This window comes from Semicossyphus pulcher, unplaced genomic scaffold (assembly GCF_022749685.1).
Source record: "Semicossyphus pulcher isolate SPU_LCO1_2020_fin unplaced genomic scaffold, fSemPul1.0.p SCAF_9, whole genome shotgun sequence".
In the NCBI taxonomy this organism is placed as follows: Eukaryota; Metazoa; Chordata; class Actinopteri; order Labriformes; family Labridae; genus Semicossyphus; species Semicossyphus pulcher.
The window spans coordinates 20,310,374-20,334,940 of NW_027211770.1; the positions used below are offsets into that span (position 1 = coordinate 20,310,374).

At 43.7% G+C, this 24,567-nt stretch overlaps 1 protein-coding gene across 2 annotated transcripts; it reads left to right on the plus strand.

Annotated features, from left to right (window-relative positions):
* Positions 1-784: 784 nt before the first annotated feature.
* Positions 785-24,518, plus strand: ttyh1 (tweety family member 1). Of its 2 annotated transcripts, none has more exons than XM_069656704.1 (15): positions 785-1,135; positions 5,353-5,518; positions 6,991-7,220; positions 10,337-10,448; positions 11,958-12,295; positions 16,282-16,377; positions 16,514-16,586; positions 18,013-18,088; positions 18,242-18,297; positions 18,574-18,666; positions 18,765-18,857; positions 18,943-19,082; positions 19,902-19,962; positions 21,566-21,644; positions 23,447-23,534. In XM_069656704.1, the coding sequence occupies exons 2-14, from the start codon at positions 5,384-5,386 to the stop codon at positions 21,602-21,604; spliced, it is 1,542 nt and encodes a 513-aa protein (XP_069512805.1). In that variant the 5' UTR covers positions 785-1,135; positions 5,353-5,383; the 3' UTR covers positions 21,605-21,644; positions 23,447-23,534. The 2 variants fall into 2 exon arrangements, with proteins under 2 accessions (XP_069512805.1, XP_069512804.1); XM_069656703.1 differs by having other exon boundaries at positions 786-1,135; positions 19,902-20,069; positions 23,447-24,518.
* The last annotated feature ends 49 nt before the right edge of the window (positions 24,519-24,567 follow it).

Below are 24,567 nucleotides of genomic sequence, written 5' to 3' on the forward strand. Positions count from 1 at the left end.
TCACTTCTGCCGTGCAGGTTCTCCTCAGCCTCCTCGTCCCTGAAACAGCGTTGATGCTGTTCTGCAGCCTCCACTGAAATCTGCTTTTGCCTAAAAAATCCATTGCATGCCGCTTTCCCCCTTTCTCTATTCATTGTTCACTCCATCTCTCTCCCCCTCCTCCCTTTTTTCTCAGCATCCCTCCCTGGGAACCCACTTTTTTTTTTTTCCCTCCTCTTTATTTTATGTTGCCTTTCCCTGCATCTCCCCCTCCCCTTATTCATCTATGTGCTTATTCGCTTCCTTTACTCTTAATTTAACTCCCCCTCACATTAGTTTGACCACACCGCCACCTGACTTTGCTGTTACACGCAGGAGTTCACTAATTTGCATCCAACATGTGAGTGGATTTCTAAACAAAATCTCTTTGCACAATCGTTCAGCGCACACAGTTGGCCGGCAGGTCTGCATTTTTCACCCTTCTCTCACTAATCTGGTCAAGGTTCAGGCTGGGAGTCTGGGCAGAGATTGGTCAGGTTGACGGGTGTGTGCGTGGATATTGGTGGGGGTCGGCGTTAAAAGTGTGCCTCTGTATCTCGGTATGAGGCGAGAGAGGGGTTGGACCCCCGCTAATCCCCGTTAACAGATTAATTATCTTTGGGCAATATCGTGTTGCTGCCGTGTTGTGAAGTCGCATGGGCGTTGAGCTACGGAGGGCTACAATGCAACGATAAAGGGTCCCTTAGGGGTGTCTCCTCAATCTTAATCCCTCTCTCTCTCTCTCTCTCTCTCTCTCTCACTCTCTCTCGCGCGCGCTCTGACTCTCTCACTCGCTCGCTCTCACTGAGAGCTCCTCTCCCATCCATCAACACAAGCACCTCTCCACTATCACCAGACAACCATACAATTATTGGCTATTTAATATTCCAATAACCGCAAGAATTATTGGCTTCTTTTCCCCCCCCCTCCGTTTTTCCCATCATTTTGACCTATTTTTGGCATGTCACCGAGCCATTTTTTCAGGATGATGTTTTTTCAAGAGCATCAAGCGCTGGTGGCTGGCAGCATACCTCTTTGAGTGGGTAAATATTTCACGGACACGGGCGAGAGAGAAGAGACTGAAGGAGAGAGAAACCTCCCGACGCGGCCGACAGAGGTAAGAGACGATCTCTCTCTCATCTCCATTGTGGCTTAATTTTTGATGTGGTTCATAAATCCAGTGTGAATGCAGTGTTTGAATTTGCATACATGCTTGTGCTTAAAAAAAATGCTTAATTGATGTTCATGCAACCATCACAGCAAAATGGATTCATGCACATCTTTCACACCTAATGGATGCATGTTCTCTCATGCAGAAATAGAAAATTATCACATGATGCTGTAATGATTTCATTGCTTCCCATTTTTTTTCCCGCCCAGCTACAGTTCCATCCATCTCTTTTTCCTTTAAATGCTTTAAGACCATGTTTCTAATCTGCAGGGCGATGTGATATTTGCTTCTGTGTAGGCTTCGGTCAGTAGCGTGGAAGCGTTTTGTCACCATCAACTTGTCATGCTGGACTCTTGCACACACCAGAGCACTGATTCGCTCTGACTTACTGACTATGAGCTGCACTCACTTACCTTCGGTCAGCTGCACTCACTTCCAGGCTTCATTGTTGGAGCGGAGCTTTAAATCTGCAGATGAATGAAGGGTGAAAATTACATTTTAATTGAGGTTATTCTTCTTCTGCTGGTGGCTCCACACAGAAGAAAAAGCTAACTTTACACACGTCATAAAGACGATAATGAATGGCTCCTGGCCGGCGTCATAAATAACAGTCATTAGGGTTGTTGTTAAAGGGCTGTAGGACGAGTACTTAGGCTTTAATGTGAGTCGTTAGAGGTTTTTACGATGCAAAATGCATCATTTCAGCAGCAACAGGACTACATAAATTACACCGTCTGATCAAGAGAGTCCCAGCGTAATAAAAAGAGATGAAGGTGGAGATGATGTCCCCCGTGCTAAAGATGATCCTAAATTCAGCTGACAGAGATGCCTCATCCCTGCTCTCATTAGCTGCCTCACAAAATGGCCCTGTACTTTACATCCAGACATCATGGAGGCTCATATCAGGCGACTCGTTTCATTCTCGCTGTCGTCTCGAGCTCCGTGCCGACTGAGGAGAAACAGAACGTTGTTTTTTTTCTTAAGAGGTGAGAGTCGGTGGTTTCTTCAACATCCCTTTATCTTGTTGTTTTTCCTCCTCCGCCGGCTGAGCTCAGAATCACTTTTATTTGGCCTCACTTATGCAATGGTAACAGGCATGATAACAAGCTGGCAGGAGACATCAAGTCAAGTTGAGGCTTCATATCTGTGACAACTGCTGAGTAACTGCTGCTCCTGGACTGTGACCCCCCCTCTTTTTCACTTCCATCAGCACATCATTAGGTCGCCTCAATAGGAATCCTCCCCGACCTTTGACCTCATGTGTCCCATCACTTTATTTGTCTTGACAGACTAATTTGGTGACATCACAGTCAGATATGTAACCTGCTGTCACGCTGGTGCTTCATCCATTGTTAGCTAATAGGTTTGTGACGGTGCATTCTGCCCGCCTCACACTGAAAATCATTATCATACAGTCGTGTCATCCATCAAAGGAAATGCTTTTCTATATTGACCCACTTTATTGGCTGTGCTCAACACAACAGGTTCCCTGCTTCTCCTTTGATCGCAGAGTTATTCCCTTTATGTAATTATCGCGCCTCTCAAACTGCTTTCATCCTCTCCAAACTCTGATTTAAGCGCCACATCCTGCCAAACACTTCTCATATACGTCTAATCCAATATATCCACTCCAGATCGACGATTATAAAGGAATAACAGAACACCAGTCTGCTCGCTGTGCTGATGCGTGGCGGCCGGATGCAGCTCTCCCAGCGTGTGAACCATTATGTTGGGCACAGTTTTAATAAGGGAAATGGAGTGTTGGCACTGATTCGATTTGTGACAGTTGGGCTGCTGGAACCATTAAGGTGAACCGGCTTATTGTAATGGGCTTAGAGCAGCCGCCCTGTCTGGCCTGTGGGTGCGCTGTTAACTTGTTCTGGGCCATAACTGACCCCGAATGTGAAAGGGGAAATTGTCTGGCGTTGAATGTGACATGTGTCCTCATGTACACTTTTTATGTGCGATGGATCGAATCAATAGCGTTAGTAAAAAGCCTCGGCGGCGCAGAATGATGCGCTGTTTTAAAGTTGGGTTGAATAAACAGCAGCTGCATTAAAAGACAATAAAACAAGCGTTTAATTCAGAATCTAACAAACATTATTGGACTTAAAGGCAGAACTGTATCTGCCTTTAACATCAGCTGTATGTCTCTCTGTGTGTACGCATCAGAGCTGTTGTTGTGAATGCTTCTCTCTCTTCTTAAACCTCTGTTGGTTTCTTAATCTGTGCAGCCAGTATCAGGACCCTACCAGGCTCCCGTCTCGCCCTCTGTTCCCCCTCTGCTCCGTCATTGTAATGAGGATTGCAGTGTATGTTTTGGCTAAACGGATTTGCCCCTTTGTATTTACCCTACTTTCTCCCCCTTGGCCGGCTTTAGCAAGACAGCGTTAAACAGGGGTTGATGTTTGAGTCAAATATAGCAGCCTTTGTATATTCTTCATGCCTTGTATAGTGTTGTATGCGACACTCTGCCATGAAGACTTCAAAGACCCCCATATATCCCCCTATATAATCCACGCTGCTCTCATTGCGTACACTCTTTTTATAAGGTTAAGACAGAGGTCTGTGAATAACAGCCAGTTGTCATGTAGGGTCGTGTAATCTCCCAGCAAAAGCCTTCTGCGTAATTAATATTTGTATTATCGTCCAATCTGTTGATTATTTTTTCAGCTCATTGATTTTTGTTTGTGCTATGAAGTGTTAAAAATGTTGTTTACAGAATCTTTTTCTTTTCATTCAACCAGCAGCAGAAAATCTGAAATACTGAAAACAACTCGCTGTTTATAACCGTGCTATAATATTTTGACTCGTGCAATACAATTATCGATAGTCTGCCGCCAAATGTCTGCATTTAATTTACAGATATGAGACACTTCAAACAGATATGTCTGTGATTTTGACTCACTGCGTCACTACTTCATGACGCTTCGTGGTGGCGCTTCAAACATGAAGGAGGGTAACGTGAATGGAAATTAATTGGCTAAAGAAGAAGAAGACAGCAGGATTAAAGAAGAAGAAGAAGACAGCGGTGAAAAGAAGTTAACAGATGAAGTCACTTTCAAATCCAAAGTCCTCATTTGTTTTTACATTTATTGTTTCATCTCGGTTTTTTAAACACTTTTTAATTGAACTACACAATAATTGCACTCGTAAATGGTCGTGTTTCATCTCCGTTTGTGTCAAATTCTGTAACACTGACACTAAACTGCAGTGAGTGAACACTGCACTTTACCTTTTTAGGGGCATTTTGTGTTCTTAAGTTAATCAGATATCGTGATGTATCATTATATAGTTGTTTTACTATATATAATTTATGGCAGAATCGTTGTATCATGATATTATCGTTATCGTGGGCCACGTATCGCATATCATATCATATCGTGAGTTACTCTGTGATTCCCATCTCTAATATTTTGGGCTCTAATTACACCAAAAGCACAATTCTGTTGTCTGTTTCCCCCTAAAACATGTCTTGAAAATATTAAAGTGAAGGTGAAGGGATGCTGTGCAGCATCTCAAACTCAAAACATTTACAATACATGGTTCTCCTGAAAACTTTTATGGACCACATTAAAGATAACCCCCCACCCGGCAGAATGCGACTCTAAATGAGATCTATTATAGTTATATATGACCATAAATCTGTCGCTATCGGGGGAAGTCTTGATTATTCATTTGATCCCGCAGCCTTTTTTAATGTGTGCATATCTTTCCCTTTTTTTCCCCTTTGTATTAAAAAAAACACAAAAAATATGTTAAAGTAAACATCAGGAAAGCTTATGACTCCATATGTTACCAGTCAGCTTCATGTGCTCAGTCTTGTGTTAAAACCTGAAAAGTTGCCGTAAAGCATAAAAGAAAAAGACACACCTCCGCCTCCGCTCTGTCTGAGGCGTGTGCGCCGATTTACGCTCCCGAGAGCACGTTTAAAGTAACTATGGCTGACATCTTGACCCTTCCTTTTCTCAGGTGATCCCTGCTCATAAATTGTCTTCTCTGTGCAGGGACGGTGTGTCGAGCTCGCCGTGACCTCTCCGTCCTCTGCGCTCACTTCGTCCTTCACCTCCTCCTTACCTCCCTTCTTTCCTCTCCTCTGCTCTCGCTGCACATCCCCTGCTTCCTCTGACCTCTCTTTCCTCTCTCTCTTCCTCGCTTTGCAGGGTTGGAGGAGGGGACCAGCGGCAGTAGAAAATGGCTGCCATGACAACGGTGCCCAGCTATACCCCTTCGCTGTGGGTGAGAGTGTGTCACGCCCTCCCCCGGCTGGACCTCACCATGCAGATGAAGGACAACGTCTTTGTCCCCGACAGCTGGGAGTACCAGCAGGTAACAGACACCTGCCACATCTCGTAACACACTGTAACCACATGCTCAGTGTGAGGGGCCACATTGCATAATAGTTACAGCACTGTTGCTCCTTTTGCTGTTATAAGTGTATAAGAATGTAGTCTTAAAATTAAGTAACCATTTCCTTTATTTTGCACTTAAAATTCCCCCTAAAATCCCTGAATATATCTGCACTCTGCAGAGCTGCAGAGCTGCATGTTCAGTCCTTAAAAACACATTTTCACGCCAATTTTCTGACCTAATTATTGATGGGAGTTTTGCACCAGAACCCTTTAAGAGCCCCTGCGCTCATCTCTAATCTTTATTTAATTTTTCCCTCTTGCTTTAGAGGCTGTAACGAAACTGCCGCTCACACTTCTGCTGCCTCTGTGCATGCACTTCGCTTTCACCGAGCGCATGAGATTCAACACGGTGCGAGTCCTCTAGCAGGTTTCCACCGCTGCTATTGTCTGTGCAGTTTCTGCAGTGGAATGCAAAGGTTTCATCCTTCTCATGCATAAAAAAAAAACAAACTCCTCCAGTGTCTCACAGCACAGTGCATGTTTGTGACTTCTCTGCGGTACAAAGAAGAGGAGGAGGGGGGGAGACGCAAATTATCCTGCAGAACAGAAAGACAAAAGAGAGTGAAAGTGCTCGGAGAGGGAGAATGAGAGAGGGAATGAGTAATGCGAGGAGGTTGCCGAACAGAAGACCGGGCACACAGAAAGAGAGAGAGGGAAGCGAGTGAGAGTGGGAGTGAGAGAGAGAGAGAGAGAGAGGGAGAGAGAGAGTGGCAGTGAATGTATTTAAGTAGGTCACAGATTATTAATAGAGATTCAGTGGTGTGGATAGAAAGAAAGAGAGAGAGAGAGAGGGGAGAGAGTGGGGGAGAGAAGGAGAGCGAGAGCGTGGGGAAAGAAGGGATGGGTGGGGAGGGGGGTAGATGGGGAGGGGCTACGGGGGAAACAGGAGGTGAGACCGGGAGAAGGTGGAGGAGCGAGGAGTGACAGACGGGCAGATGGATGGAGGATAATGCTGGAGATATGTGTCGGAGCGAAATGCATTTCAGTAATGTTGACTTTGTGACACAGAGCCCGGTCAGAGGTAAAGTCTGATGTGGCTTAGTGACATTAATATTCACTCTGCAGGGACAGATCAGGGATTGAAGGGTTAAAAAGCTTCTGAATTAAGTGTAAACAGTCAAGAATCCACTCACATTAATGCTTTTTATTCCCGTTTCTTCATAGAAGTTTGCAGGAAGTGTGTCATTTATTTTCCCTCCCTCTTTTAAAGACACACTTTATATTCTCCTACATTTTTAATCACCATCTCCTGCTGCTAATGGGGGCGGGACAATATGACAAGCTGAGGACTTTACCAGGATTAGTTGGTATTTTACTTCCTCAAATTGCTCCTCTTCTCTTGTAAAAATGGAATTAAAATGCCATTCCTCTTCTCCCTCCTTCTCTCAGACTCTGCTGGTTTTGTCCAGCTTATCAGCCATCGCCCTCGTTATCTCCCTCTTGGTGGTTCTCTCCTTCCTCATACACTACTGCTGCTGTCACCGTGGCGACCGGGGCGAGGGATCGGAGGAGGAGGAGGAGGACGAGGATGGCAGCACGGGTCACGGTTACAGCGGGAAGAAGGGGAGGGGCATCTGCTGCGTCACGTGGGTGGCGGTGGCGGCTGTCACGCTGTGCTGGTGAGAAGGAGGATTCAGACGTCATTATTGACCTTAGATGTGTTACGTTTTATGGCCACACACACATAAGTCATCTTTAAGCAGAGGCGGGAGACTTATTCATATCTTAAAGTTAAAGTACCACTACAACACTGTAAAAGTCCTGCAGTTTTACTTTAGCATGAGAACAGAAGTATTATCATTATACCTACATTATTAGTTAACACCGGTTAATTAGCACTAGTTACAGCAGTAGTTAAAACAGCAGTCAGTTAACTGCACCTCAACCAACCCTCAAACACCTCTTAGATCAGTCAGAACTGTATTCATCCAGAAGGAAAGTCTGGTGCCAGATTGCTCAAAACTTACAGACGAAATAAGTAACACAAAAATAACAACTCCAATATAAGTGAAATATAAAATATAAAGTTTATATGGGTTAAATGCAAAGAGACTTGTGCTTAATAGATTAACAATACTACAATAAGTTACTTAAAAAAGTAAGCTGAGTTGAGAGTAGTGATGGCAACTACATTGACAGTCGTATTTGCTGTGATAATAACAATAAAAACTAATGTAACACCCGGTGATGAACTTAAAGCTAGCGCATGATATAAACATTAATGCGTTTGTAATAATAACACAGTAATAAAGACTATAACAATATCACAACTATAGGATCAATACATATTATTAGCACCTTTACTTTCGACAGTTAAAGAACACTTAACTGCTACTACAAGTTTTACTCAGGGAAGATTTTGAAATGCTCTTATATTTGATTATTTTAGTTAGACTAAGGTTCTGGGTACTTCTGCCAGCACTGATTACAACACTGTTAATTCTGATGCATCAGTGTCATAGCCCAGCTAAGAGTAGCTAGTTTGAGCTAGTTTAGACCACTGACAGTCTATGGTTTAGACCAGTGATTCCAAATAGATAAATCTGAGGGGTTGTGCGATGATTAACGCGACAGGAAAGAGGCAAAGACAAAGTTCTCACACACCAAATTTGTATGTCCCCTCCCCAAATGATTGCTTTTGGGGGTAAAATACTGGATTATTTTATCTTTTGAGCCTGAAATTGATATTTTTTAATATTTTAGGAAATAAGTATATTTGCATTATTTCTAGAAAGTAAAACAAAAACAAAAACACCCCACCCCCCAAAAAAATCTAAACCAATCCTGTCTGTAGTGGAAGCCAGATGCTGGTTAGCTTAGCTTAGCATAAAGACTGGAAACAAGTGGAAACAGCTAGCCTAACTCTCCAAGATGATGACAAAGATAGCCCACTCCCAGTATTTTTATTTTGTTTACAGATCTAGGCTAGCACCCACTGTTTCTAGTCTTTATGCTAAGCTAAGCTAATTTGCAGCCGTCTCTAGCTTCATATTTACCACACAGACTCGAGTGTGATATCACACATCTAATCTTAGTCTCTGCAAGAAAGTGAATAAGCTTATTATATAAAAATGTTGAACTGTTCCTTTAAATGAAACCGTCTGTTTGGTGAAATGACAAAGAACTCATAAATGATTAAAATGTGACAAAAGGCCTCAAGAAGACGATTCATGTTTAAAAGTGCGCCGTGTCTCATAAGCTTATTTTAGGGTTTCAAGTAAAACCTTAAACTAAAAGTATTTAACTGTAGCTGCATAGCTGCAAATGCATAAAAACGATTGTAATTCCCTCTTTAATTTAAATAGAGTAAATGTAATGAGTTACTTCACACAGCTGCCTTTTTGGTGGAACAGAGATGTGGCTGTGAATCACACGCTGTCACCCTCCGTCATGTGCTTCTTAGTCTCTCACACAGTCACCAATGTCACCGGAGAGGACAGGAGGCCTGGATGACAGCTGACGGTCATGTTGAGTCGCTGTTTACCAACCACAGGCCTCTGACAGCCCCGTGTGTGTGTGTGTGTGTGTGTGTGTGTGTGTGTAATTCAGTAGTTCCCCATGTCTTGTGTGTGTGTGTGAGGATGATCTCAGTACACCTACAGCACAGTCACTTACCCACCGGTGTTCCCCCCTTTAGATCTGGCGACCATGCAGCCATCAATTCAGTACATTGTCTCTGCTGTACATTACACGGAAATGCTGCTTGACATCTGTCCAGCACACTCTCATAGCGCGGAAGCACGACTCAGCTGCCCGTCAGAGCTTTTTAAATCTAAAGCTACGGCCCAGCTGTGTGCCGTAATAAAATTATACTGCAGTTTAATGCTTCAGCAGTGCTTGTTATTATATTCCGGTCCATTCCCTGCACGTTCATACGCACTGAGACTGTGTTTTTATACCACAGGACATAATGTACTGTGGATTAGATTCCAAGTGTCATAATGATGTCATCTCATACAGACTGTAGGTGGAAGTGGTTCATGTCTCCCCCTTATGGATCCTAATGTAATGTAATGGAGTTGTCTCCTCCGCTGATGCTCCATACGAGAGCTTCCCGATGAAAAAATAATGCAGCAGTTTACGTCTTGAGAATATTTCATGTGACAGCCTTTTCTCCAGATGGTGGCCTTTCGTCACAAAAAAACAACAGTGTGTCATTTGAAGTGCAGCCGCGTTTTACACTGCGTTTCGCATTCGGCAGCTTGAAATGCAAAGCACACACAGACGCAGACACACATTCCTCCTTTTTCCCCCCTGCTTTCTAATCTGGGTCACATACTTTGTGGGAGATTGGGTCGTACCATTCCTCTCGGGTTTGAGGGGATTTGCCGAACATCTGGCCCGAGCCTTAATCTGAATATATGAATAACAGAAAGATGTGTAAACACGCCGCTATGTTTAACATTTCCAATATTTTTTTCCCGCCGAAGCTTAACCGCTGAGTGCTAAGAGTCTGCTTTTTTTCCCCCCATCATCTGTTTATTCGTTCCCCTGTGCTGCGCTGTTGGTACGCTCACACAGCGCACACACACACACATCCTCTTCAGCTCTATCTGCTTGTGTCACATTCATTTAAAATGTACATACACACTGAATTAAACATTACATTTATGCCTCTGCTATCTCTTCTTCCATTCCCCCTCTCCCTCGCACACACACTCACACACACACACACACACATATATATTCATCCTCCCACAATGTTTTCATGTCTCTTTTTTTTTTCCCTTTGCAGTGTTGCCATAGGCATCGGTTTCTATGGCAACAGCGAGGCTAATGATGGGATGTATCAGTTGACCTCGTCTCTTCTCACAGCCAATTATACGCTAGCTTCCATCGATCTGCTGGTGAGTGCTCGCTCCCCGCACGTAAACTGTCATGCAGAGTATCTACTGTGTGTGTGTGTGTGTGTGTGTGGAGTGTGTGAAGGAGAGGATGTGTTGATGCTTACATGTGGTCTGCAGAGAGCGAAAGACAGTCAGATCCAAACTTCTCTTGTATTGATTAGTCTGTGGTCAGACAGTGGTTTGTGTGTCAGACTGATGAATGTCCTCCTTCTGCTGCTCTGTACAACAAACCGGTCAGGAGGGAAACACAGTAACACATCTAAATACTATGAATGAGAGGGAAACGCACACACGTTAGTCAGCCCAGCTCTTATCCATTCATATCAAAGAACATAGCAGGTCCATAAAGATCTGATATAACCAGCACAGAGCATCAAACACAGTGGGAAGAGACTGAGAAGGTTTGATCATAAAGACACTCGACAGAATAATGTGGGCCTGTATGAGAAGAAAGAGAGAGAATTACAGTTAAATAGAGCAAAGTTAACAATTAACATTTACACAACAGGAACATCCAAGCAGAGACAGCGACTCAAACCAGAGCTGTCCAGACCTTTAGTTACCATGCCACCTCTTCATACGGATGTCTTTCTTCTGGCAGCACCCGCCCACTGAACATGCAGACATGTGCAACCTTTGCAGCTGTAAAGAAACATTTTATTTTAATTAAAGAACAAAGCAGTGAACATTAAATATGTATGTTTATGTATATATGACCTTACAATCAATATAAAGTGAAGTCATGTCGTCCAATCACTCTGTCAGCAGGTTTAGTTCTGTGTTGCTGTGCAGAGTTTTAAATGAATATTGAACTTAAACATTCACACATGACGCTGTGCATTGATTGTAGCTCTTTCAGCTGCTCATAGCTTGCTCATAGAGTTATGTGACTTGATTTCAATGTTTAGGACCTCCTTTCCCGCGCTTTAACATTTGTAATGATAAACATTTAGTGTTAGCAGAAATATAAGAAACTTTTTGGTATTGGTTATAACTATAGCTTGAATCTATATATGCCCATAGTTATGTGCATGTAAATACAGAAAGGGGCTCACAGGTTTGTAATAAACAAGATGTCGATAATAAGAAAGAAGCTTTATAAAAAGCGGGAGCTGCAATTTGTCAACCACCCTGAAGTAGAAAGTTGAGAAATAATTCATCATGATTACACAGCCATATTTAAAACATGTCTCAGAAACCCTGCGCTCCCGTGTTTCTCTGCAATGCAGCCGTCTATCATCTGCTCTAAACCACCCGAAAAGACCCTGAAATATTATATATATTATATTATATAAGTCCAAAATTTCCCTAAAAGAAGTTTAGCCTGAGCTTTAACTTGTTTTATAGATAACAGAGGAAATGCATTAGCAAGCTGCGGCACCACGATGCCCACCACTTTCACTTCTCCATCCTGATAAAACCACAAAGACTTTATGAGCATCATCCTATCTTCTCTGTGGTTTCCGTCCCACTTCACTCCCCTCACATTCTTCCTTCCTCCCTCTCCAGATTTCAGACACCATTGCCGGCCTGCAGCTGTCCATCTCTGGCCCTCTGACCTCCATGGAGGAGCTCTTTACCGGCAGTAAACCGTTCCTGGTGTCGACGAGAAACTGCCGGAGGTTATCTGAGAACGTGGTCAACCTGCTCTCCTCCATCTCGCTGGCTCGCTCCAGCGTGGACGTAGGCCTGGGGAACGACAGCAGCATGAGCGGGGCGTCCATCATTCCTCTGACCCCGGTCCCCCCCTCTGTGGCTCCTACAGTGGTGCCCACCAGCGGCTTGATGCCCAATCCCTTCTCACCGGGCTGGGCCGCCAACACGCTGATGGTCAACGAGGACTACAGGTGAGCAGTCCAGAGGGGCGACAGGACTGATGAGTAAATACTGAGTAGACACGTTTGTTTGCACGATACAACACACTGCAATTCTCACCTTTATAAAGTGTTATTTGTATCAGCTTTAGGCTTTAGGTAACCTTTTATTTTGTTGGTAAATTTCCAAATAATAACACTGAAATTCAAAGTCGTTTTCTGGAAAGGAGCTAACTTAAAGGTATAATGTTTTCATTTCAATAAATGTCTGTTAAGTCACTATCTATCGCCAAATGAGGTAACACAATGGGGATTGAGCCCATGGCCCACTGATGAAAGCCTTTGCATTTGCAGTATATAGTATTATTAAGGACTGGGTGTCTGTGGCGACGTTCACAGACAAAATCAGTGGAGTGGAGAACTGGAGCCCAGTTAGTGACGCATTTTCCATCAGCCAGCAGTGGTTGGTCTGTCAGAGAGGGTAGGTGGAGCTAAGCGGCTGTTTTACCGGTCTCTGCAAGTGCTGCGAGTAAATAGTAATCTACTATGGCTGAACAAACAGAAAAGATCGATGGTTACAGAATTTCAAAAATAAGTGAAAATCCAAAGAAAAAGAAACAAATTGGACGCTCAGATGAAGCAAACAGTCTGAAAAGGAAAGCGACCGTCAGCAAGGAGAATCAAGAGTTACAACCGGAGCCAACCGCGGACGTCACACATGCGACACTGTCTGGATATCTGGGAAGTGTGCTCCTGCAATTACCGTTTATCAGCATAGGTAAATTGGTTTGTCACCAACTTGTTTATAGGCAGCACACAAATCAAGACACAGTATAAGAAAAATAAATATTTCTTCTTATAAATGTATAATGCATTATTATTATATTATTGCAGTATTTCATTAGGTTAAAACAGAGCAGTTTATCCAAACACAAAACAAACATCCCTTGGGCGCTGCAGAGGCTAGAGTCCTCATCACACTGATTGTAGGTTCGACTCCCGGTCTGCCGATCATTTGGTGCATGTCATCCCCCACTCTCTACTCCCAACATGTCCTGTCTATCTTCAGCTGTCTTATAAATAAAGCCAAAGGCCAAAACAATAATCTTTAAAAAAAAACAAAAAAAAACATCCGTATAATTCGTACCAAACTACAAATGTTATTTCAAGGAAACTTCCTTGAAAAAAATCATCTAATTAAAGACTCACAAAGTGTAAATATATTTCATTAACTAATCAAACAAGATTTGATGTTTTTCATTTTTACTCTTTTGTCAACAAAAATATATCAGGGTGCAGGTTTACCTCAGTAGGTGCCTCATATTCAGGGGCTACAGTCCTCGACGCACTGATCGCAGATCATTGCCGATCATTTGGTGCATGTCATCCTCGACTCTCCACATGTCCTGTCTCTCTTTAGCTGTCCACTCAAAGATAAAGGCAAAAGCCAAAAAAACAAAAAGAATCTAACCCCAACCCTACATACAGACAGTCATGTCTACTGCCATAGCAGCAGTAATAAACATTGGCAGTGATAGTCTGCTTACTGAACATAAACTAAAGCAGTGCTCACGTAGTTTTTCTTATAAATGTGCTTGTTTCTCTCTTAATTTGCGCAAGTAGTAATGATTCCTCTAAATCCTGCTGTGGAAGTGTCCATTAAAATAGATGGTGTAACTCTTTTTCCTGATTTGTGCTAATAAAACAAACAGATTTCTTGCTGATGAGAGCGGGGGGATGACATGCACCAAATAATCACACACCGGCAGTCGACCCTGCGATCAGTGCGTTGAGGACTGTCTGTACACGGGGCGCTGGCTCTCCCCAGCTGAGATCCGCCCTGAAAAGAGTTTATGATAGGCCTCCTTTATCCACCAAGTGTTACGTAGTTAAGAGCTTTACATCTATCAACCTCGGTCACATGAAGGCTGCACACTTCACCAGAATCCAGCAGCAACAGTTCAAGCCTCCTCCTGACGCATCTTTTCATCTGACAAGAATGCACATAAAGCCTTTGTGTTGATTTCACAAGCTTCGACATGAGCAGACTGTTTATCAAAACACTGTCAGACCTCTGTGCTCTGTTTTACAAGAGGATGAAGAAACTTTCATCAGCAGCCTTCATAAATGTTGCATGCTTATTAAGATGGCTGCGTGGTTATTAAAAGGAAGCTAAAAACTCCGACACATAATGTGGTGACGGTTTAACTTCAATATCCCATCCTCCATAATGCACACTAATTGTTCAGTGAAAGTCCATAACTGTATGTGTGTATTGATTGATAATGTCCGCTGTAACAGCGATGTGAAAGCACTTCTTCCCATAAACATACCACACGCAGCAGACACACACAGGATGTCATTCATCAGTGGCCTCAGACAGTCAGAGGTGAAGTGAAGTTCAGCACCCTCGTTACTTCACCACTTCCCGGCCTCGTGCAAGTCGTCCGCCTCACCTTCATTAGCAGATGAAACGCTTCAAACTGACCACGAATGTTTCTTTTTTCTGCTTAACACAGAACAAACAGTTTACCTAATAATCGTATTACACTTCTCAGCTGTTTTATTTTGGGGACAGTGTAAAAAAGGAAAGTTTTAATCCCAGATCAGGAGCACAGATCTGACTGGAACAAACCACACCTCACACATCAGCACAAACACAACGGATAACATTAGAAATCAAGTTTTATTAAGACGGAGGTAGCACCTTTTAGCTCGTATCTACACTGTGCTCACTGCAGATTTGCTAAAGCAGTGGTTCCCGGCTTCACAAGGGTCTCAAGATAAATCTGAAGGGTCACAAGACGATTGAAGAAGAAAGAAAGAAAAAAGGATTAACAGTTAAACAGACGTAATCTAAATAGTTTGGCAACCACTTTGTTATAGAGACTAATGCGCAAATGAACACCAGCTCAGTCATTCAAACCCCTCTCTGCTGCCACTTTGAACAACTTACTGTTCAAGAGTGTTCATTATTAAAACAAGGTGATCTCCTTCTGTTGTGTTCAAATCCAGCAGAACACAAACTGTGCTCATCATCAAAACAAAAACATTCCTTTGTTACGATGCTAATTAGCAACTAACAGGTTACAATGTTAAGTCCAACTATTGTCATGGAAAAATCTGAATATATCTTTCCAACAACAATTAACCACTGAGGCAAAAATCACTTCACAGCAGTTGCTTGTGTCGCTCTGCTGAACAGATAAACAGTTAAAGGGTCAAGGTTCAGTCATTCATAGAAAAATAAAGCTTCTATCGTTATCAGCCAACTCCAGTTAGCTACATTTTATTCATAAATCTATTTTTTTAACAGCTTCTCCTGTTCAGGGCCACAGGGGGGGCTGCAGCCTACCCCAGGTGTCACTGGGCGAGAGGCAGATTACACCCTGGATTGATCGCCAGTCAATCACAGGGCTGACACACAGAGACAGACAACCTTTCACGCTCACATCCACACCTATGGGCAATTTAGAGTCACCTATGAACCTTACGAACATGTAGACACCACGCAGAAAGGCCCAGGATTCAAACTAGGAACCTTCTCCTGACAGCGCCAACCACTGCACCGTGCCGCCCCGCCAACGAGCTACATTTTATTCATAAATACCCATTGAACCAAAACCATCATGAACAACATGAAACTATAGACAATAAAATGGAATTAATAACAACAAATAGGTCCGTGTTTTTTGGCCATTAGTGTCAACAGTTAAGACGATTTTCATGCATATTTCTGGCCTTTTAATGACTTTACTGTGAGAGACAGGACAGTGTCAGAGACAGGGGAAAAGAGTACAGCACGTGGCAGGGAGCCGAGGGCGGGAGTTGAAAAACGGAGCCGCCGCATTGAGGACTGTAACCTCTGTTTATGGGACGATTTAACCGCTGAGCTAAACCGACATTTAGTGCCAGAAATAATCTTAAACTGAGGAATGTTTTCACTTCAAGAATAGCCTCACAAATTCAACAAGTGTAATGGAATGACATTTGCTGTATGTTGTGTCTCTTCGTTACAGGTGGCTGTCATATGTGTTGTTGCTGCTGCTCGACCTCATAGTGTGTCTGTTCATCCTGCTGGGCCTGGCCAAACAGGCCCGCTGGCTGCTCATCCTGTGAGTAAACACACACACACACACACACACACACACACACACACGCACTTGCTTCTTTTGACACAAACCATACAACAGAGGATTGATGGTCAGGGTGTCCTCTTGGCTGAAGAGTGTGTGCTGCTCTCCCCCACAGGATGACCGTGCTGGCCTGGCTGGCTCTCTTCCTGAGCTGGGGCTCCCTGGGTTTGGAGACGGCAACTGTAGTGGTGAGTAGACCCAGGAGAGGAGTTCTGCTGAGAGGAACCAGAGGAGGAGGGAGGGAGCAGAGGGATGAAGAGCTGCAGGAATAGGAAGTGAACGAGGCTGTCAGGGGAGGGATTGGCCGGGTACAGCTGAGGAAAGAGAGCTATAGGAGGCCGACCCATGATGGCAGGCCACTGCTATGTCTAACTGTGTGTGTATCTGTGTGTGTGATTTCTGTGCCCATTGTGCTAAACTGTGAAAAGGACCAGCCTCCTAGGGAACGCTGCAGCCGTGGCAGAGGACCAAAAAGGCTGGAAAATGGGGCAGAGATTAAAGATTCAATGCGCGTGTGCACACTTGTGAACAAAGTGTGTTTGTGCAGAATAGTGCGTGCGTTTCATGTAAGTGTGTTTGCGAGTGTGTGGGCGTTTGGCTCGGAGAAGTCAAGATGGAAGATGTGGAGAAGGGAGTGAGGCGGGGAGTGCATCTTCAGATCAGTTAGAGAGAGAGCTTAAGTGAGTGAGAGAGAGAGAGAGGGTGAAGCATCAGCAGTGCAAGGCTTGAAGATGGAGCTGTACCTCGTTCCCCGGGGGGCTCCAGACTGAGCATGTAAGGACACGCAAGTGTGAGCCTAAAGATGTGAAAGTGATAGATAAACAAAATTCCAGCTTTGCTTTTAAGGCCTAAACATGTTGACAACACAAGTGAGCTCTGTCTTAAAGGCATAAATCCGACCACTTTTAAAAGGCAGGGACGTGAAAAACAAGAGTGTTCTCATGTCTCAAACAGAGGAGTGTCCTTTTTCAGCTCCCCTTGTGGAGTTTAGTTGTTCTCTCTGAAGGGGAACTCTGTTTTTGGGGGTGTTTGAAGAGGGTAAAATGTGGCTGTTTTTCTGCCCTGCTGCCCACTTTAAGAGACTCGGTGTCATGTGGAGCTGGCAGGAGATGTCCCAAGTCCTGTGGGTCCACACAGAGCCGCTCTGTCCCTGACCACTGACAGGGAAACAAAGGCCCAGCTGTGAGCCTGCCCACTTTATTCTGTCCCGGGTCGACGCTTTTTCCCGTCAGCCGCCTGCTTCTCTGTGTGTGTCTCTCGCTCCCTCTCCTGGCGGGGCGATCTCAAGCTGAGTGTGGGTGTCTGAAAGTGGGCCACACTGTACAGGAATGTATAGAGATGAGGTGGAAAAAAGAGGTTAACAGAGGGGAGCGTATGAGTGATGAGCCAATGGAAAGAAAGCTACATGTTCATCCAGGACAGTGTGTGATGCGTTAGATCAATATTCGCCGCTGTCAGATATCCGAGGAGGTAAGTATGTCAGTCGGTCAGTGTGTCTACTAACTTTTCCCTTGTGATCATTTCCTCTTTTGCCCTCCATCTTTCGCCTCATCTGTCCCTCTCTCCTGCTGTCATCCTCTCTCACTCTCCCTGTCACTCTCGCTGCCTCGCCAGGCGCTCAGCGACTTCTGCACCGATCCAAACATGTTCGTCCTCAACTCCACCCAGTTCAACTCCGGGACCAGCTCAGGTACTGTACTAAATATTCCCCTGCACGTGCAGGACTCTCTGAAAGTGCTTTACAGTTCTGCAGTAAACTTGATTAACCTTCCAAATGAGCTCACGTCACCCTAACATGAAGACGATGTTTCTGTTGTCCTCTGGTGTATTTGTTGCCGTTCAGATGTGTTGGATTATTACCTGACCTGCAGCAGGCGCATGAACAGCCCGTTCCAGCAGGTAATGTGACCTCACATGTCTCTTATATATAACATGACCTCACATGTCTCTTATATATATATAACGCAGCACATTGCAGGCATTTAGCTGACTGATTTAAAGTAAGTGAGCAGACTGCGTGTCAGAGTGGCTCAAGGCCGGTTAAGGACGAATCATGTGAGGACGAATGCACAGCTGTTGCTGCATGTCCTCTCCTTAAAGGATTCGCTCTACATGCGCGGCATATTAATGGTGTTTTTCAGCAATAACTTAACTTCACTGACTTGTTGGCTTCAGCTGCTGACCCAGTCGCAGAGGGCGCTGTCCAACATCCACACACACCTCTCCAGCCTGGACAGAAACGCTCTCACACAGTTCCCCAAAGCTGAGGTTTGTTATCATGTGTAACAAAGCGACTTATAAAATAAAAGTTCCTCTTCCTTTTTTGGGCATGTTTTCTAACTTTGTGCATTTTTCTGTCATTGCAGAGATCACTCAGGGAGGTCCAGCAGATACTCAACTCCACAGAGGGCAACTTCCATCAGCTGGTGGCGCTACTGAACTGCAGAGGTCTGAATAAGGTAACACGATGTGCAAGACAACTAATAACTACTAAATCACATTGTCTTTTCTATTCCCATTCATATATCTATCTCTTTTCTGCAGGACTACATTGACTCTTTGAAAGGCCTGTGCTACGACGGCATGGAGGGATTGCTCTACCTCTCCTTGTACTCTTTCCTCTCTGCTCTGGCCTTCACTGCCATCCTCTGCTCCCTGCCCGGCGCCTGGAGGAGCTTCCCCAGGTGAGAGAGTCGCAATATGTGCATAGTGCACAGGAAATATTGTAGTTATTTTGATCTATTTCTAATAGAAATAAGGACAAGTCGCATAAACACTGCCAAAAGTAGTAAAAAAAAAAGGTGCTGCAAGCCAACGGAGATTTAACTTAGGTGGAAGGTCCCCTGAAAAGCAGTGAATCCGCAGTGTACAGGAGGATGTACTGCTCTAACACATTCATAAAACACGGTGCACAAATCATCCACGATCAGATAATTATTCAAACCGTTGGAGTTCCTGCGTCCTATAAGAGGCTGTTTGGCTTGCAGTAAGGTAAAACATTAGAGTATAATAAAAATAGTTGGTTTAAATTTAGCCTTGAAAGATTTCCAAATGAAATTGGCGCACGCAAAAATGTAGCACCCTCAAAGGACATACAGTCATACTACAGCCTTACTCAAAAATCCACCAGTAATGGCTGGATGTTTGGCTCTCCTCTTAAACTCACTCTAAAGTACATTTTGCACAGGTTTGTTGGATCAGCTGAGAGCGGATATGGAGTAAGTAGTTTGTTCCAGGTACGCTGATGAGAATCCTTCCCAGGAGTTGTGAGCTAACGGCAAGATTAGCATGTTTTCTGCACCATTTTTACCACATTAAATGCTCCTGTCACACCGTGTTTTCTTGGTATATCAGTGTCTAACTGATCGTGAACACTGACCAGGAGGAAAAATGGAGCTGTCTTGTAAGATGCCTGTAAAATTAAAAAGGATGTGAATATAAAACCGTAGTTGTAATCACTTCTCACTCGTGTCCCTCTGTCTCTCTTTCATGGACGACCACAGTGAATCCGAGGAGTACGAAGACTCGGACAGCGAGAGTGAGGACCCCTTCACCTCCCATCAGGCACGTAGACCTCAGGCCTCGGGGTCTCAGCGAGGGGCCATGGCCCCCTTCTATAATTACCCGGGGGCCGGGTGGACACCCCCCTTTTCTAGCGCGCCGCCCCTCCCGTGAGTAACACAGACACACAGACACGCAGACAGACAGACAGACAGAACGTCCCAGATGTTAGAAGAAGAGAGGGAGCTTTCTCGTAGATTAATGTGCTTCTGTGTGGCAACTGTTATACTGATGCCCCCCCAGGATCAGGGATGTAGTATGACATCACAGAGTGTATTTAAACAACACAAATAGAGTGACTGATTAACATCTGCAGACACATTGTGTTTATGGTGAAAACATGCATCTTAAATCTATCACAGATTTCCCCTTCAGAACAGTTACACTTCTATCAATGACACACATATAGGGTGCACAACATCACGCACACCTACCTTCACATGAGAGTAGTGTTATTGCAGTGCAGTCAGCTAGGTTTACACACTCACACAGGTTTACTGGTCTGTAGTCATGTAGCTTTAGTGCAAATCCACAGTCAGGTTTAGCACATGCATTGCAGACAGACACACAGACAGGTCAATGTGGACTACAGTGTAGGCAGAGAAACAGACACAACTCCAGAGGTCTGTCTGTCTGTCTGTGTGTCTGTCTATCCGTCTGTCGAGTGTTTCAGGACAGACGATGTTTAGGCCGCTCGCTCATTTCACAGATCTGGTCTCAAATGGCGTCCTGTCATTGACGAGGCCGCGCTCGTAAAAACTCCGCCGGTGTGAAGCTCAGGTTGACTATAGGTAACCCAACCCCCCCACACATCCACCCACCACCAACACCCCCCCTCCCCTCCTGCATCGCTCTCATCTGTCTCCTCGCTGTGGTGTCCCAATCTCTCCAGTTATCTCTCTGCCTTCTCGCTTCTATCAAACCTCCTGCCTCCTTTTTTTAGTTCTCCCTCTTTCTCGCTCTCTATTTTCTCATCTTTTTATGTTTTCTCCGCCCTCTCACCTTCACTGGTGTTTCCAAGCTTAGTCAGAGCTAACCGTGGACTATTAAACCTCCTGCTCTAATGCCAGCTGATCATCTTGACTGCTCACATATCTAATTTTAACACAAAAATAAAAGGATACTGACTGAACTGAGCTATCAAGGCTAAGAAACTCAGCCAGCACTAGAATACAGTCCACTCTTTAAAGCTGAATCTGCTCGGGATTGCTTTAAAAGCTTTCTGGGGTTTGTCATGCAGATAAACAGATTCATTATGAAACAGCTGAAATGGGACTGATGAGTCACAGCCAGCTCTAAAGGCATGTAGTCACAGACTATTGTATAAACCCTGCAGTCAGGAGTGGACTGTATGGTGCTCCCAGTGCCTTGTTTGAGGGACTACTTTTTCTGAGTGCTGTGTTTTTCCGCACTATATTTCTAACCGCTCTCTCTCCTTCTTTCCTGTTACCTGTCCTTGGGTCCCGTCACCCTGCGGCCTCCCCTTTCCTCCGTCCCCCTGTGTCTTTCTCAATGTGTCTCACCCCTGTTTCCCTCTCTTCCTCATCCTCCGATCCTCCTCTCCTCCCTCTCTCCTCTGTCCTTGTCTCTTTCTATCTCTATACAGGACTCCAAACGTTTCCTCCAATGGCAACCCTGGCTATGAGAGCCTCCCCTTGACTGACAGGCAGTCCCCACCCCCCTCTGTGAGTTCCTCTGTACTTGTGACACCATCGCAATCTTTGCCATTTTAAATCGCTGCTGTCAGTGCACACGCTCGCTTTGATAATCAGTAGCAAACGGAACAACATGTTGGCGAGGCTTCGACCTCGCAGGACCCTGTGGGCCGGCCTTTTGTTCGTTTTGGTGCAAAACGTGCAAAAACATGAAAAACAACTTACATATTTTCACTGCTTTCAATCCACTTCTGCATAACTGTTACTAATGTGAATCTGGGAGTGCTTCCTGTTTTATTCTCACTATCTGACCATTTGAAGAGCACATTACGTTGGCTATGACTGTTTAGATTATAAAACAATTATGAACATACAGCAGACAGCAAACAATTTCATTTGAAAAAAAGAAAACCCAAGTCAACTCAAGTTTCCTTCTTAGCTTTTTTAGCAGCTTGCAGCGCATCTCACGGTCTTCCTCAGTGGCAGAGATACAGTATACAGGTTTACGTCACAACAGCCCCTTACAAAAGTACTTATTCTTCTCTGTTCATTTTTGACCACAGAAACAGAAATTTGAGGTTAAAACAATAAAATCATTAGGGCAACTTTTCTGCTCTTTCCAGAAGATTCAGTCACATCATGTGTTGCAGGTGTGGCTCAGTTGTAGAGTCGATCGTCTCTCAATTAAATGGTTGGGGGTTCAAACCCTGACTGCTACAGTCACATGTAAATGTAAATGTTCTTTATTTATACAGCCCTTTACAACAACCCTTTCGGTGGACCAAAGTGCTTTACAACAGATAGTAAATAAAAAGGAATAAAATAAAAACAATAAAAAAAAACAATAAAAGCAATAAAATACAATAAAATCAAATTAACAGTACAAGTGTCACCACACTACTGGGTATTAAAAGCCATCCTACATAAATAGGTTTTCAGTCTAGATTTGAAGATGCCCAGGTCAGAAATAAGATGCATTTCGGCGGGGAGCTTATTCCAGAGCCTGGGAGCAGCAACAGAAAAGGCTTGGTCACCCCAGTGTTTGTATTTTGACCTGGGCACTTCCAACAGAAGTTGGTTAGACGACCTCAAAGCTCTACCAGGCTCACGAACAGTTAAAAGCTCAGATAAATAAGATGGGGCAAGGCCATTAAGAGCTTTAAAGACAACATTAAAAGTTTAAAATCAATTCTATGGTGTCACCCTTGGGCAAGACACTGAACCCCTAATTGCTCCTGAAGGCGTCACCATCAGATAGCATAGATCCTGATTGGATATTGGCATGAGCGTGTGAGTGGGTGAATGTGAGATGAAGTATAAAAGCGCTTTGAACGTTAGGAAGACAAGAAAAGCGCTACATAAGTACAGTCCATTTACCGTATACAGTCCATGATCTTCTTCAGCAGATGGAGTGTAAATACCTGCACCAATAAATTAACAGAAAATAAGCCAAACTCTCAGGATCACAAGTAAAACTTAGCTATCTGCCAAAGAAGTGAGCAGGATCTTATTGTTGAGGAAGACTATGAGATGCAGCTGAAACCTGGGACAAGGTAGTAAGTGGACCTTAAGCTAATTTATACGTCAAAATAATGAACATATGTAGAACTGTGTTACAGTTAACTGGCTGTAAACAGTTATGAGTAAAAATGTGTTACATACATAAATGTATTAAAGCCTGCTGGTCAGATAGTGAGACAAACATGATGAGTCTAACTCTTCACACGGGAATAACAAATTTTGTTCTCTTCTCTTTCACTTCCTCTGGATCCTCCTTCGGACCCTTCCGACCTCTCTCCTGTCGATTCCCATCGTCTGTTCTGGACGTACAGTACTCTCCCAGCATGCTGACTGGTTACGGGGGAAGTCAATCACACCCCAACCCTGCCCATTCGCGGAACCTGTATTCACGTTGATTCTTTTTTTTTTTTTTGTTAGGAAATGTATAGAAAAAAAATGTTTAGTTTTCATATGAATGGACACTTTACTGAAATGAAAAAGAAACTAATCTAAATAAACTGAATGCTAGGTGTGAATTAAAGTGCGTAACGTCAGTACCACTGAATATGATTATTAGAAGCACTTAAGAGAAGCGGGTTTAAAGGGACTGTGATGCAGTGATGATGCTGGTTATGAAAAGCTATGAACCAAGTCCGCTTGGTCTAAATTCTTTCCCCCTCGTCTGTCCAAACTCTGTGTAAACTGTGAACAGTGGTGAGGCAAGTCAGAATGGTATTGACGTTACTACGTTGTAGTTTTATATTCTTAAATGTATCAGTACCACCGCTTTTATTTTGAAGTTTTTATATAAATATTGTTGTAGAAAAGCACTGGCACGTAGCAACAAGACACATTTTTTTCTGTGAATGGTTATGCAGTCTCCTCACTTGGTATCATTTTTTTTATTCTTACTTTTTATAGGTGGCAATTCTGTATTTTCCTTGTATTACCTTATGGTATTCTGTATATCTCACTGTCTATAATATCTGAATAATCATGAACCTTTGCTCTTAAAAAAAAATACTTGAGGGCTGCCAAGACCCTGTTTTAATGATCGAACGGAGAAATACAACTGCCACTCAAGTCTTGAGGGTGGAGAACTACAAATCCCATGCAACGACAGCAGGTACATAGCAATATGATTCTTGCTACTGGTGCTGCAGTAGCCCTACCGTAACTAGCAATAATGACTATGTATAGCATTGGGTTTCTGAGATCTCTCCACGATGTTTTGTGTATATATAAGGTTTGGTATGTTGGAGATTTCATTGAATCCCCCGTCCCTGCCAACTGACCTTGTTAACCCTTGAATTGAGTTTGTATGGTTATCAATGCTCCTTTTGAATGGCATCCTTTTACACTCAAAGAGTCTAATATAAATAAAAATAACTTCAATAACCTTCATATGGTCTGCATCATGTCTAATGCAACGCTAATAAACAGTGTGCTTCAC